The following is a 15,980-nucleotide window of genomic DNA, read 5'->3' on the forward strand; positions in this document are numbered from 1 at the left end:
AACTCAAATTAAATAGTCAATTTACATCACTTAAACGAGAGACCTAAAAGAAAAAATACAATTAGTTTCAATAGGTTTGTGACAATATCACACGATATTATTAATTACAATTGATTTGATCACTAAACAAACGTAACTGCACTTTAATATGTATTTTCAATTTAATATGTAGTTTTTTTTATTAAAAATAAGATGTCATATCAGTATAGAAAGACTCCAAAAAAATACTAGAAGAACATCTAGCATTTCTTAATTTATATAATATATAAACTTTGTGCTCCCCATGTAGTGTCTTAAAAGTTAAAAGATTAAGAAAAACCTTCGATTAGGATTTGTTGTAAAATCACATATTTTAGAAATCTAATGACACGTCAGTTTAAAAACAAAAAATTCAATATAAATGAAAACAACAGATTTATAAATGTAAATTTTATAAACTCCAATTAATTCTCCAGCCCCATTAAGATTTGAATGTTTTTTATTTTATTTTATTTTGACATTTCCACCTAAAATAAGGTGAGAAGATTCGAACCAGTGTTCATAAAGCATAGTTCCCGACTGATTAAGCTACCTTCTACACATATCTAAATGTTCTAAAATCAACTTCTTCCGTCCATGCATGGTCCCTGGCGTATCTTTTAGGTTTTGGAAAAAATAAGTTTTGTTGACCATAGTCAAAAGGCCCCAATTGCATCTCTGATCAGTGATCACCACCCGTGTCCTCTTCATATATATCTGCACCTCATTGATGAAACAAACATGGAATGGAAGAGATCGACGGGAGAGATCGATCGATTAACTGATGAACGAACCCTGCCCAAAAATGACTTCTTTCAAATTTCTTATATTCCTTTCGTCTCTCTTCGTGATTTCGTTGCTTAGCCTTGCCGGTGGCAATGAAGCAGCACCCACTTACAGCTATCACTTTTGCTCAGTCACATACTTCACCGACAACAGCACCTACCAATCCAATCTCGACCTCGTCCTCTCTTCTCTTTCCTCTAACGCCACTCTGGTCACTGGGTTCTCCAACGCCTCCGCTGGCGAGGTCTCCGGGCTATTTTTGTGCCGTGGCGACGTCAACACCAGAGTCTGTCAAGACTGCGTTGCCAAAGCAGCCAAAGAGATACTACAACGCTGCCCCTTTCAGATTGGGGCTATAATATGGTATGACGAGTGCTTGTTACGTTACTCCAACGAATCCATCTTCTCCACCATTAACTACGGGCCCGGGCAACCCCTGCCGAACCCGCAATCTATCCAAGAGGCAGAGAGAGAGCGCTTCATTCGGTTGATGGACAGCACATTGGAGTCGTTGGCGACCCGTGCGTTGAATTCTGTGACTGGAAAGAAGTTTGTGACGGAGGAAGTGGAATTCAACAGCTCACTGGCGGTGTCACAGACGCTGTACAGCCTCGTGCAGTGCACGCCGGACCTGAGTGTGTCCGATTGCTATAAATGTCTCCGAGTCGCCATAGGAACTCTTCCTTCGTGCTGTGATGGAAGACAAGGCGGAAGGGTCCTGCTACCAAGTTGTAATATTAGATTTGAAGTGTACCCATTTTACAACTTCACACCTGCTTCGCCTGCATTTCCTCCTCTTCCTCTTCCTCCAGGTATGAAAAGAGATTGTGATCCACTCCATTATCTGTCTAGGTTACTAGTAAATGGTAGATGATGGGAAAGAATTTCATTAACAAGTAATCACGTATTTGCCCAAATAAATTTTAAGTTATTTAGTAATTTAATTTTATCCCAACAGATCGATGAATCTCATTTAAATTTTTATTTTTTATTTTTATTTTATTTTATGTTATTTATCTAAATTATTAGCAATTAGAACAAGTAAATTATGATTGATTATTATCCATAAAAAATCTCTAATTCTCAATTTTTGTTTTTCCAAGTCAGCGAGTTTTGAAAATATTCTCAATTTTTGTTTTTCTAATATTAATAATTCTATTTATCACTCCTCATTCAGAATATGTGGCATGATTCCCTAATAAAAAACCAATTTTCAAAAAAATCAGATGTACTTATAACATTCCTCCAATTTAATTAATTAATATACCTTACTATCTATCATTTGAGATTATTAATGTTCTCTTCTGTCAACTCAAAAATGACATGCAAGTATCTTGTACACTTTTTAATTTTTTTATTTTTATTTTGTTTTTTTATTCAATGGATCAAAGGGGAAATTACAAAAGTATCTTGTACACTTACCCTCAATGGGGATATTTTGAGGATAATTTGAGGATCCTGTACATTTACACTTCCAAAGTATAAATTGTACGTAGCTCTTCAAGCCAATTTACAAACCACAAACCACAGCTGTTAAGCTCTTGCCCCGCTATTCTCAATGGACTATCTTATTAATCTGTAGCATGCCAATGATGCATATTGTTGTATATATGCAGGAGGAAGCAAAATGTCGTCGCTGAAAATTGTCACCATTGTTATCCCAATTGCTGTGATCTCTGTGGTTCTTTTCTTCATTACCTATTCCTTCCTTCGGAGGAGACCAAAGAAGAAACACTACACTTCATCCGAAGAAAATGGTGAAGAAAAAAAAATTAATTTCTTTGATCACGAAATAATTAATTTTATTTTATTTTCTTAAAAAAAGTCTTTGTGGTGTCATAAATTTGCGATTCAAATCTTTTCATTTTAAGAATGCTTGTATTTACTGTTTGGATGTTTAGTTGGAGTTGAAATTACAACCATAGAGTCCTTGCAATTTGATTTGGATATAATTGAAGCTGCCACGGACAAGTTCTCAGATGATAACAAGATTGGTGAAGGAGGATTTGGCGCGGTTTATAAGGTAGGAGTTATTTAGCATACTAATTTTTTAAAATGTAAAAATTAAGAATTAATTTGATGGGATTACATTAAAATAGTATTATAAATACGTGAAATATTTAATTAAAATGGAATGTGAATTATAGAGACATGATTTGAACTCATAATCTTCTCTCTGATATCATATGTTTAGCACTTATCCCAAAAGCTAAAATTGATAGGAAGAAAATTAATTTAATTATTTAATTTATATTCTAACACGTATAGGGTATCTTTTCTAATGGACAACAAATCGCTGTGAAGAGGCTATCTGGAAGACATGGGCAAGGTGCAGCAGAATTCAAGAATGAGGTTGTATTGATAGCCAAGCTTAATCACAGAAATTTAGTGAAGCTATTAGGATTTTGCGATGAAGGAAAAGAAAAGTTACTTGTCTATGAATACGTGCCCAACAAAAGCCTCGATTACTTTCTATTCGGTTTGGCCAATCTGAACTTATGTCCACTTCTTTTCTTTTTTTACCATTCATTTTATGTCTAAATGAATGCATGATTAGCCGTTGAAGAATACATTATATTAATGACTTGCAAACCCTTCAATAATTCATTTACCATGAACTTTTCACAAACTGAATCATAGCTAAGGAGCTGAAGCTCTATGAAATAATGAGAGACTAAAGTTTTTTTTTTTTTTTTTTTTTTTTTTTTTTTTTTTTTTTAAGTACTTTTCATTAAGGGATCTGAACTTATATTTCCTTAATCTGTTGAATTTCGATCCTTTAATTCTAACTTGTAATTTTGACAAAATAATAGATCTTGTCAACCGAAGACAATTAAATTGGTCAATACGCTACAAGATCATTGGAGGAATAGCTCGTGGGATTCTTTATCTTCATGAAGATTCTCGAATTAGAATTATTCATCGTGATCTCAAAGTTAGCAATATTTTGTTAGATGACAGTATGAATCCAAAGATTTCAGATTTTGGCTTGGCAAGGATATTTGTAGTGGATCAAACTCAAGGAAATACAAGTAAAATTGTTGGAACAAAGTAAGTTTTTATGTTTATTTCATCTTTGCATAATCTAAATCAACAAACTCTATTATCTTTTTGTTGGGGAGAGAAAGATTTAGGGAGTCCAACAAGAGAAAGTTAACATACATACTAAGACACCACTTCTAACCCAAAAGCCTAAGCTTATGGGCTTAGGTACATTTAAGTATATTAAGTACTATTTTTCTTTATATTTTCTTAATGTGGGACAGGACAATCACAAGTGCACTCACAACATTTTTGAATGTGAGAAATACGAAAAAGGAAAATGTATGGTTGTTGTAGTCCACAAAAACACATTAATATACATGTTTAGACATCACTCCAACCCGAAAGCTTATTCTAATAAGTTTAGTTCCACTTATGTATATTAATTACTAATAATACTCTATTTATTTTTAATCAATGTGGGATTCAACACTTACTCGGATACTCACAATACAATATCCTAGGAGATCAATTAGCTTGAGATAAACTAAATCATACTAATATGATACTAAGAACAATCTTGGATAATTTTTGTCTCATTTTTTTACTTCAACTGTTGTTTTGATGGGGGTATTGGTTTGTAGTGGTTACATGCCTCCAGAATATGTTATACATGGCCGATACTCCGTAAAATCAGATGTTTTTAGCTTTGGAGTTTTAATGTTAGAGATTATAAGTGGGAAGAAGAACAGCTCTTTTTATCAATCAGAACTTGCTGAGGACCTGCTGAGTTATGTGAGTATGGATAGTATAATTTCAATTTTTGTGTTGCTTTTATGAAAATAAAATAAAATAATATATGTTGCTTATTTTGAATGAACGAATGCAGGCTTGGAAACAATGGAGGAGTGGTACACCCTTGGAATTGTTGGATCCCACAGTGAGACATTCTTGTTCGAGAAATGAGGTCGTTAGGTGCATCCAAATGGGCTTATTGTGCGTTCAGGAAGATCCAGCAAACCGACCAACAATGGCAACAATAGTTCTCATGCTTAACAGTCACTCTGTTACGCTGCCATTACCAAAGCAGCCAGCATTTTTACATCCAAGTGGAGCAAAGCCGAACAAGCCAGTGGACCTGCAGTCTGATCAATCTATAAGCCCATCAGTTAATGAAGCATCATTTACTGAAATATACCCACGATAGTTTGCTGTTCTTTGAAATCGGTATATGTTAGTAAGTTGTGGAACTCTTTAACATATTTTTCCTTATATGTAATTTGTATTATGAATATATGGATACAGAGTATGAATTGTGGAGTGTAACGAACGTATGAAGTGATTGAGATGGAAATGTATGGAATTGAATGAATGAAAGATATAAATAATAAGACTATTCGAGGTGCTTGGCCTCGAAGGAACATGCCTACGGCCACAAGAATGGAGTTTGAAAAGAAAAGCTTATTTTAAGACCGTTACGTGAATGATTTCAGAAACATAACCATTTTAGCGTGGGTTTGAAGAGGTGGAAAAAATCTCTCCATACGCACATGGTAGTAGATAGAGACTTTTAGAGTATCATGAATGCAAAATTACTACCTTTTAATTAGATCATCCCAAAAGTCAGAGTCATCGTTCCATTTCCCACGTCCTACGCCAAAGCCTTTTGAGTTCGCAACTACTTCTAATTAATGTTTCGGTACCTACCAGCTGATATTTACTTTATATTATTGCATCTGCCATCTATTCCTACAACGAACCAACCAATGAACCATCATAGTTTTTTTTTTTTTTTTTTTTTGAAAGAGAATTTCATGCATTCATTAATCACAATGACGCAGGATAGTTGTTAATGCAGGACAAAACAAGTCATCTCTAGTTACTATCATCGCCATTGTTGTACCAATTGCTGGTTCTGTCGTGCTTTTCTCCATTGGCTGTTTCTTCCTGCGTAGAAGAACAAATTAAAGAAGACTTACAATAACATTATATACTAGCAGAAAATGGTAAACAAAAAAGAAAAGCTTTAGTTGATCATCACTAAACATTCGGCTATAATAATTTTCTGAATTATCAGAATTCAATATATTTACTGTTTTTATGTGTAGTTGGGGTTGAAATTACATGTGTAGAGTACCTGCAATTTGACTTGGGTACAATTGAAGCTGCCACGATGATAACAAGATTAGAAATGGAGGATTTGGTACGGTTTACAAGGTAGAATATATATAGTTAGCAACGAAATTTATTTATATTTATATATATATATATATGTGTGTGTGTGTGTGTGTGTGTGTTTTCATTGAATGTTCTATATATATAACCTTGTTTCAAATATATTCTCAGAGAATCCTTTACAATGGACAAGAAATAGCATGAAGAGGCTATCCAAAAGCTCCAGGCAGGTTGCAAAAGAATTTAAGAATGTGGTTATGCTTGTTGCAAAGCTTCAACATAGAAATCTAGTAAGGCTCTTAAGATTTTGCTTGGAAGGAGACGAAAAGGCTCTTAAGTTTATGAATATGTGCCCAACAGCAGCCTTGATTACTTTTTATTCAGTTTGGCCTATCTAAACTTATATCTACTTCTTTATTAATTTTTTATTTTGGGTCCATTTGAGACTTATTTATTTCCAAGTTGAATATTTAATTTTGACAAATACAGACACAAAAAGGCAAAGACAACTGGATTGGTTAACCCGTTACAAGATTATAAGAGGGATTGCTCGAGGCCTTCTTTATCTTCACGAAGATTCTCGGCTTGGAATTATACATTGCGATCTTAAAGCTAGCAATGTCTTATTAGATGGCAATATGAATCCAAAGATTTCAGATTTTGGCATGACAAAGATATTTGTAATGGATCAACCCAAGGAAACACAAGTAGAATCGTGGGAACATAGTAAATTTTTTATTACCATAACTGTATTTTCATAGTTTAAATCAACAAATTCATTTCTTTTCTAGCTAGTAGCTTAATTCTGAGAATTGATGATAAGAAAAAGTTCAACCTTGATAATTTGAGAGTTCTGTTTGAACTGAAATTATTAGGAGATAAATTGGCCTATGAGCTTCCAAAATGTTACTTCTTCTTGGTTTTTTTTTTTTTTTTTTTAAATTTATTTTTTTTAATATAAAATTATTACAATGGTGGTTTTCGTTTGTAGTGGTTACATGTCTCCAGAGTATGCAATGCATGGACGATTCTCTGTGAAGTCCAATGTTTTTAGCTTTGGTGTCCTACTTCTAGAGATTATCAGTGGTAAAATGAACAATTGTTTCTACCAATCAAAACATGATGAGGACCTCTTAAGCTTTGTGAGTATGGATCAGATTATTTCAATTTTGCTTTACTTTGTGAAAGCCAATGTAATCGCCTCCTAGTGCTGAAGAGAAAAAAAATACTAATAATCAATCACTACTGAAAAAGTGGAAAAGATAAAGGATTCTGAATATTGTTAAATGAATTATTGAAGATATGGAAAACAGTGGAAGAATGGAACCCCCTTGAAACTGTTGGATCCAACATTGAGAGATTCATTTTCAAAAAATGAAGTCATTAGATGCATCCATATTGGGTTATTGTGTGTTCAGGAGGATCCAGCCAGCCGACCAACAATGGCAACAGTTGTTCTCGTGCTCGACAGTCACTCTGTTAGCCTACAGTTGCCGCAGCAGCCGGCATTTTTGTTTCAGAGAAGAGCAAAGAGGAACATGAAAACAAAGGAAGCAGCGCATGATGATTCTACTACCCAATCAATTCCATATTCGGTGGATGACGCATCGATCACTCAAATACACCCTCGATAGTGTGAGGAAGCGAGGTGTTGTCTGTCTTAGTTATTTGCTACCTAGAATCTAAACTTTAGTCGAACACAGGGCCGGCTGGAGCCTTAGGCGGATTAGGCGACCGGCTGGAGCCTTAGGCAGATTAGGCGACCGCCTAAGGCCCCCAATTTAATAAGGCTCCTAATTTAAAAATATTAATAGAGATTTATTTTTAAAAAAATAAAAATTGAGGCCTTAAATATGATCAATACACTTAAATAAGGCCACAAATCTTGGTAAAAATAAAATTAAAAAAGGCAATAATATAATGCAAGGCCCAATTTAATAAGGCCCCAATTAATGAAGATTTATTTTAAGAAAAAAAGTGCTTACAAAAAGACGAATCATCAAAGCATTATTTTCGGTAATGCCCTCAGTCAATGCCTTAAAATATGCTGCCTAGGAGCCTTCTCCTGTCAAAAAACTGCAGGTTAAAAAAAAAATAATAAATTCAGGCCTTAATTAATTACCAACGATTTGTGAGATATGAAAAGTCTAAATTAAAGGCCTTTAATTTTTTGTACGTCTAATTACCAACGACTTGTGACTTATGAGATATGGAAGTCTCTGCATTAAAGGCCTTCAATTTCTTTGAACGTTGACGTTCAAAATAGAATTAATGAGATATGAAAGCTTCTCGTCTAATTACCAATGACTTGTGACTTATGAGATATGAAAAGTCTCTGCATTAAAGGCCTTCAATTTCTTTGAAGTTGACGTTCAAAATAAAATTAATGAGATATGAAAGCTTCTCGTCTAATTACCAACGACTTGTGACTTATGAGATATAGAAAGTCTCTGCATTAAAGGCCTTCAATTTCTTTGAACGTTGACGTTCAAAATAGAATTAATGAGATATGAAAGCTTCTCGTCTAATTACCAACGACTTGTGACTTATGAGATATGGAAAGTCTCTGCATTAAAGGCCTTCAATTTCTTTGAACGTTGACGTTCAAAATAGAATTAATGAGATATGAAAGCTTCTCGTCTAATTACCAAAGACTTGTGACTTATGAGATATGGAAAGTCTCTGCATTAAAGGCCTTCAATTTCTTTGAACGTTGACGTTCAAAATAGAATTAATGAGATATGAAGCTTCTCGTCTAATTACCAACGACTTGTGACTTATGAGATATGGAAAGTCTCTGCATTAAAGGCCTTCAATTTCTTTGAACGTTGACGTTCAAAATAGAATTAATGAGATATGAAAGCTTCTAAATTGAAGGTCTTAATTACTCACATTAAAAATTGAAGGCTTTATGTTCAATGTTCAAAAAATTGAAGGTGTTAAGTCCAACGTTCAAGAATCAAAATAAAATTAAAAATTAAAAATTAAATGCTAAGAAGATGAAAAGTCTCTAAGTTTCCATTTTAAATCCTATTCTTTATAAGTTTTTATTTTTTTATCTCAATTTCCCTATTCAAGTCTTATTTGAATTTGAATTTCTCTCTTCTCAATTTTCATTATTTCCCAATAGCTTATCATTCAAGTCCTTAAAATCATTCCATATCTGATTAGTGATTAAAAAAAAATTAATCACCAAAACTCAATTAATCAATTGCATTAATTTTTTTTTATTTGGTTTTAGGAAACATTCTAACACTAATTTGCCTTTCCTTTGACAAATCAAGTTTTACCATTTTATTTTTTAAATTAATTAATATTTATTTTTTATTTTTAAAAATGTCTCATTTAAACTTTTCGCCTATGGCCTCAAAATGTATAGAGCCGGCCCTGGTCGAACATATATATGTACATTCATATATAAACATAGACGCCCGTTTGGAAGTAGATGTGCCTAATAAAATGCAGTAGTGAAAACAAATATGTTTGGATCCGGCTGCAGATTCTGGAATTTTATGAAAGGCCATAATTGTTTTGGGTTCTTATTAGGGTTAAATACCCTTTTAGTACCTAAGTTTTGACAACTTTATTTTTTAGTATTTGAGTTTCAATTCGTATTGCAATCCGCAGATGTACTTGAGTTTTGAAAAAAATGGACTTAGTACTTTCGTCTATTTTTTTGTCTAATATTTAACGGTTTGACATGTGACATAACACAAAAAATTTAAAAATTAAAATCTTTAAAAATTAATTAAAAATTAAAATTAATAAACTTTAAAAAAATTAAAACAAAAAAAGGAGGGGTTACAAGGGCTGAGGAGACTGAACCAAACGTCATCATTTTAAAAAGCCTGAGACTGAACCAAACGTTGGAAGTATTTTTGGTTTGAAGCCAATTTTTTGTACTCTCTTTCCTGATTTCCTCTTAACCAAACAAAAATTTTCTGGGCAACGTTCAAGATCAGAGAGAAGTTGAAAATGAAGCTGCAAAGTATTGCGACTTGCTGCAAGGCGGAGGTAAAGGTTGCAGAGATAGAAGCCTCATTTGTAAGAAACAGAGCAATCTTCAGATCTGGCACAGTATTTGAGAAATTGGAATATTAGGAAAAAAATCCATCCAGTTGGCCGGGCCCAAGGAGTGCGGCAGTACGAGGAGAGGGCTGCAGGATAACTCGCCATGACCGCACCTCATCAAATTCAGGCACTGATGAACCCTAGAAACGGTGTGAAAATCCGCAGGACTCCAATCATGAAAACTTCAATAGCATGTACAAATTTATTAAGGAATTTTCATTGTAGTGCTGTACGGTGGGAGAGAGCTGCTTTACGGAAAAAACCATTCACTTTTAGGGGATACGTAGCTTAAGGTTAGTTATAATATTGACAAGTCTACCATTAATTATTTCAGTAATTATCATCCGACACTTCAATCTGTAAGGAACTTTGCAGTAAGAGTACTTGAACATTTCCTCTATTTTTATTTATTTTTTATTTATTTTTTTTACGACGATTGTGCAGCGTTGAACTTATAATTATTATTTTTTCTTGTCTCAATGTCAGTTTTGAAGTTTTAAAATATAATTAAATGATTGAATTTATTTATTCCTATCTACTTAATCAGATCTAAATATGGGCCCTGATTGACAATCGCCTCTGAGCCTACCAACAGGCCCCTAATCCTTTCAAAAGCGATAAGCTCGAGGATTTTCCATATACATTTCTTCATCAAGTACCCAATTGACATATGCGCCGATTAAAATTAACTACAAAAATGAGAACGTACTTTGAGGATTGTTGCTGATTTGGTAACTGAACTAAAAGTCTCATGGCAGTCAATTCGACTTTCTGATCAAACACCTTGGCAACTAATTGGGCTTTGTATCTATCCACACTTCCACCAGGTTTTTCTTTAACTTTAGATACCCATTTGTTTCTCACCACATTATCATTATTAGGTCATGGATAGAAAGTCCAAGTCTGATTATTCATTAAAGCACTGTATTCACTGCTTATTGCAACATACCACTCCGGTTTAGCAGCAGCCTGTCGAAAAGTTAATAGTTCAAGAGGAAGATGAATCATATGAAAAGCTTGGATAGGACATCAAGTGGAGTTAGAGTTTAAAGTATGGGGTGGCTTTGGGTTAAAAAAAAAAAATAGTAAGATTCATAATCATTTATATAGCACAATCTCACTTAGTACTTTACATTTATTTATATTCTCCACCCAATATAAGTTTTTAACAATAAAAGCTATTACAAAATCAACAATCCTTTATTCCTTTTCAGTCTATATTGGAACATAGCATTCAAGATAAACGTTTGACGTGGAACTCTTAAGTAACATACTAGATCGTACTGTACGTCTTGAGTTTATGTTCCATAAACAAAAGGTTGTAGATGCTTTATTCGGACTATCGAGGTTGTAGTTCAATAATGGACATTTCATTAACAGACCATGGCGTTGCCTCGCTTGTAGATTGATCAGTGCGGGGGGAAAATGCAGGCTCTTGCGGTGATGGTAGTGTAACGGAGCCATTGTTGAGTGTGAGAAGTATTGAAGCCATGGTGGGTCTATTAGCTGGATCTTCTTGAACACATAATAAGCCAATTTGGATGCATCTAAGGACTTCATCTCAAGAATAAGAATCTCTAAAACTTGGATCCAACAATTCCAAGGGCCTATCATCCCTCCAATGCATCCAAACTTGCAGCAAATTATCACGTAGTACACACAATGTCAAGCTTCTCTTCCCAGACGGGAAAAAGAAATTACAGTATCTGTTTGATACTCACATAGCTCAAGAGGTCTTCAGTACCTTCTGATTCATAAAAACTACTATTTTTCTTGCCACTGATAATCTCTAGAATTAACACACCAAAACTATACACATCTGACTTCACAGAAAATTCTCCGTGCATTGCGTACTCTGGAGACATATACCCACTGCAAGCCAGCACCATAAATATAACTGTGCCGCTTGAAAGATAAATAAAGTCCTTTTAACTATACTCTAATTGTTAGGATTGAATTCATAGCCAATTGCTTTTCCAAAATGATATAATACACATAACATTTGTACTCACATTGATCAAACTATACACTATATATAGTTACCTATATATGTTGTTCAATTTCAGTGATCTACATTAAATTATTACTTATTTCAAAAGCTTGAGTTCGTAGGATATAGTCGATTTAATCATATAATAATTTCTAATTATAACATTCCCCCTTAATAAGTGAGACCCAATATATTGTTGAATATTTAATTAAAATGTGACGTGAATAAATGAGAGAAGGTTTAAAGTAAGAACCTTTGCTCTTATTAAAATAAACAAGATAATAGAAAACTGTGTTGTGTGTATAGAAAGTGATTATTTATAGTTGAATAAGGCCAATTAGAATAAGAAATACAATCAAGTAACTAATGAAAAGTAATATAAAATTAAATCAACCTATACAATGAAATAAATCAGTAAGGCGAGGAAAATATCATATCTAATATCATGTTAAATCATCACTTATCACAAAAGCTTAAATTGATAGGAAATAAAAGATTTAATCATTTAAATATTATTCTAACAATCTATACGTTCGGTTGAACAATAAATGTACTCCTTAGTTTTGATGAAGCAAAGAATAAGAAAACTTTAGAACTTACTAAGTCCCCACAACTCTACTTATGTTTTCTTGTGTTTGATCAATTCCAAAAATTCTTGCCATACCAAAATCTGAAATTTTTGGATTCATATTGGCATCTAGCAATACGTTGCTGGCTTTGAGATCACGATGTATAATTCTTAATCGAGAATCTTCATGAAGATATTGAATTCCTCAAGCAATTCCGCCTATTATATTGTAACGTCTTGACCAATCCAATTCTTCTTGTTTTCTTGGGTCTACAAGTTCATTACAAAAATTACTCATGCTATATGAACAAAAGATTAGATACAAATGCATATTGATTAAAAATTACTCTTATGCAATCAAAATGGCAAAGACTATTGGATATATGTTAAAGTGGACATACCATATAGAAAATAGTCCAGACTTTTGTAGGGCACAAATTCATAAACGAGTATCTTTTTTTCTCTATCCAAACAAAATCCCAATAGCCTTGTTAAATTTCTGTGTTGAAGTTTGGCTACTAATACAACTTCATTCTTAAATTGTTCTTCTCCCTGTCCAGAATTTCTCAATAGCCTCTTAACAGCTATTTCTTGCCCATTAGGAAGTATACCCTAAGAATGTATTTCACCCAACCTTTAGAACAGTTCACTTAGTACAATTCCTAAAATCCCAATATTAAAGCTTCTGGACTCCGAATATGTGTATGAGTTAATGAGCTGGTTATACTTACCTTGTAGACTGCACCAAATCTACCTTCACCTAGCTTGTTATGATCATCTGAGAATTTGTTTGTGGCAGCCTCAATTGTAGCGAAATCAAATTGCAAGGACTCCACAATTGTCATATCATTTGCATCTACAGATGTAAAGGTACAGTGGACGTAAGAGATAGCACTACAAATAGCAGCGTGTGCAGAGAAGAGACTAATTAAATTAAAGATCGTAATAACCCATATACTTATTCTTTACCAATTTCTCCTTCGACAGCATTGTACTTTTTTCTCCTAATTAGGAAACAGCTGTAGCCCAAAATGAATAACATCACAGATCCAGCAATTGGAACAGCAATGGCAAATATCGTTGCTGTTGAGATTCTGTTTTTTCCTGCATGCATATCATGATTCAGCCACATGCGAAAACAGTACAATGGTCCTCGACCGACAAGAAGCTGTTTGTAATAGCACAAATTAAGAACTTTGGTTATGATTCAAATTTTTACATCAAGTCAGCTCTTACTTCATCCTCTTACCCTTTTATGCTAAGAGATTTTCGCAGACAACACCTTTGATGTAAAGGTCGATATCACAGAAAAATAAAAAAAAAAAATTAAAAAAAAAATAGTAAATAACTAGCTATATATACTTTTATGGTTTGTCGTCTATGTTAGAGTACTAGATGTTAAAATATTGATAAAATAATTAAATTTACTTCTTCTTACCCGCTTAAGCTTAAGGATAAGTGGTAATTTAACATAGTATCAAAGTAGAGGTCTTAAGTTTGAACCATGTTAATTTAATATGGTATCAGAGTCAAAGATTTTGAGTTCGAACCTAATTGATTATGTCATATATCTTTCATTTCAATTAAATATTTCATGTGTTGGACCTTATCTATTAAAAAATAGTTTAAGCACACACGCAAGCAAAAAAAAAAAAAAAATTAAAATATTGATAGAGTGATTAAATTTACCTCCTTTCAAATCTAACTAATACAGTTCATATATCGGCGGGCCAAAAAGTACCTTTGATGTAAAGGCGATATTGGCATATTGCCAAAAACAAATAAAAAAAAAAAAAAACTAGTAAATGACCGGCTATACTTTTGTGGTTCATTGTCTATGTTATAACTTACAACTCAATCATTCACCTACTTCGCCACGTCGGCATGACTTTCACATTGTACGGTTGTACCTAATTTTTCCAATATTGATATAAACAGTAACTAATTTCACTTCCAAAGTATTTATTGATTGAATTATAAGAGTGGAATGCTCTTAGGAAATACAATTTTTACTATAAATTTTTTTACAAATTAATATGGGAATTGATAATTGATCCCGACAATTCCTTTTCTTGTGGCTTCAAACTCTGATGGTTAATGAAATTGAAATAATTATGTAAAATAAATCTAAATATTTAATTATAATTTTTTTGATGTCAAATTATAAATGACTGTCAAGTAACACATTTTTTCCTAATTTAATAAAGCTTCGTAAAGCATAAGCAAAGATTTTCTTTAAATTGAGTTGGACGAAGTTCTTTAGACCTGGTCTATGAAAATAATATGTGTTCTTTTACGTGTGAGAATCAAATACTTTTTTTAATTATAATGACAAAATTAAATTTTTTTTTATTAAAAATGTATTTGCTCTATCAATTTTGTCATTGCAATTTTAAAATTGACATGTTGACATTCCATCACTTAATATTAAGGGACATTCCAAAATAATGATAATGATAATGATGAAGAAGAATGAAAAGCAGGGAAAAGAGTCATAAAAAAAAAAAAAAAAAAAAAAAAAATGCAGGGAAAAGAGTGGTCCACTTTACCTTTGGATCCGGCTACGGAGCTTGGAGGAGGTGGAGGACCATGCCCTCGGGCAGGCGCGGGCGCTGTGGGTGCATTGTAGAATGGGTACACTTCGTACCAAACACTACAACTTGGGAAATAAGTTCTTGCCCCTTGCTTTCCACCGCAACATATAGGAAGACGGTTTATAGCTGCCTGAAGACAACTATTGCAGTCGGTGCTGGACAGGTCTGGTGTGCACTGTACAAGGTTGTACAAATTTTGAAAATCGGAAAACTTCACTTCCTTAACCCAAAACTTCTTAACACCGATCGGAAAGTTGGAGGCCTCACGTGCCATTTCGGTCAACGTCGTGTTCACTAGCCGGTTGAACCGGTCCTGCTCGGTCATGTTCTGTGTGTTCTACAAGTGAATTCCAGGCATTACGGCCACTTTGGAGTAGATAGACTCGTTGGAGTAGCGTAACATGCACTCGTTGTACCAAGTAACAGCAACCTTCTCCCTTGAACACTCACTGGACAGCATTTCGGCTGCGTTGACCACGTATCTTTGGCACAATTCAGCAGTGACATCTCCACGGCAGAGGACGACCGTAGACGGGGCTGGAGGTGGTTTGGCCGGAGGTGGTGTTGTAGAATTCGATGTTTCCGGTGGCGTTGGAAGAGAGGGAAGAGAGGAGGGAGTTGATATTGGAACTGTAGATGCTATTTTGGGGGAAGGTAGTGTTTGCACAGAAGTGGTAGAGGTGATTTTGGGCAGCTGCGTAAGTGATCAAGTTGAGGAAGGAAAGCATGGAAAGGAACGCGAAGGGATTGAAGGAAGGCATTTTGATGAATCAATTTACAATGTCTTGATGAACGC

At 33.9% G+C, this 15,980-nt stretch overlaps 1 protein-coding gene and 2 pseudogenes across 1 annotated transcript; 1 reads left to right on the top strand and 2 right to left on the bottom strand.

Moving 5' to 3' along the window:
• The first annotated feature begins 664 nt into the window (after window positions 1-664).
• On the top strand, window positions 665-7,595 carry LOC133868221 (cysteine-rich receptor-like protein kinase 10). The gene is made up of 9 exons (XM_062305040.1): window positions 665-1,670; window positions 2,421-2,561; window positions 2,706-2,827; window positions 3,073-3,283; window positions 3,618-3,855; window positions 4,431-4,581; window positions 4,676-4,895; window positions 5,976-5,989; window positions 7,494-7,595. Exons 1-9 carry the CDS (start codon window positions 803-805, stop codon window positions 7,593-7,595), a joined length of 2,067 nt encoding a protein of 688 aa, XP_062161024.1. The 5' UTR covers window positions 665-802.
• Window positions 7,596-10,914: 3,319 nt separating this feature from the next.
• LOC133868254 (cysteine-rich receptor-like protein kinase 10) lies at window positions 10,915-13,435 on the bottom strand (annotated as a pseudogene).
• Window positions 13,436-13,548: 113 nt separating this feature from the next.
• Window positions 13,549-15,958, bottom strand: LOC133868255 (cysteine-rich receptor-like protein kinase 25; annotated as a pseudogene).
• Window positions 15,959-15,980: the final 22 nt, after the last annotated feature.

Source organism: Alnus glutinosa, chromosome 5 (genome assembly GCF_958979055.1).
Source record: "Alnus glutinosa chromosome 5, dhAlnGlut1.1, whole genome shotgun sequence".
Lineage (NCBI taxonomy): Eukaryota > Viridiplantae > Streptophyta > Magnoliopsida > Fagales > Betulaceae > Alnus > Alnus glutinosa.

What these genes read in the sequence shown, in the direction of transcription:
- LOC133868221 (XM_062305040.1), top strand. Translation starts at nt 803, where the DNA reads ATGAACGAACCCTGCCCAAAAATGACTTCTTTCAAATTTCTTATATTC. An exon ending in CACTTCATCCGAAGAAAATG is followed by an intron (nt 2,562 to 2,705) that starts GTGAAGAAAAAA and finishes TTGGATGTTTAG; the next exon opens with TTGGAGTTGAAATTACAACC. An exon ending in CCTCGATTACTTTCTATTCG is followed by an intron (nt 3,284 to 3,617) that starts GTTTGGCCAATC and finishes ACAAAATAATAG; the next exon opens with ATCTTGTCAACCGAAGACAA.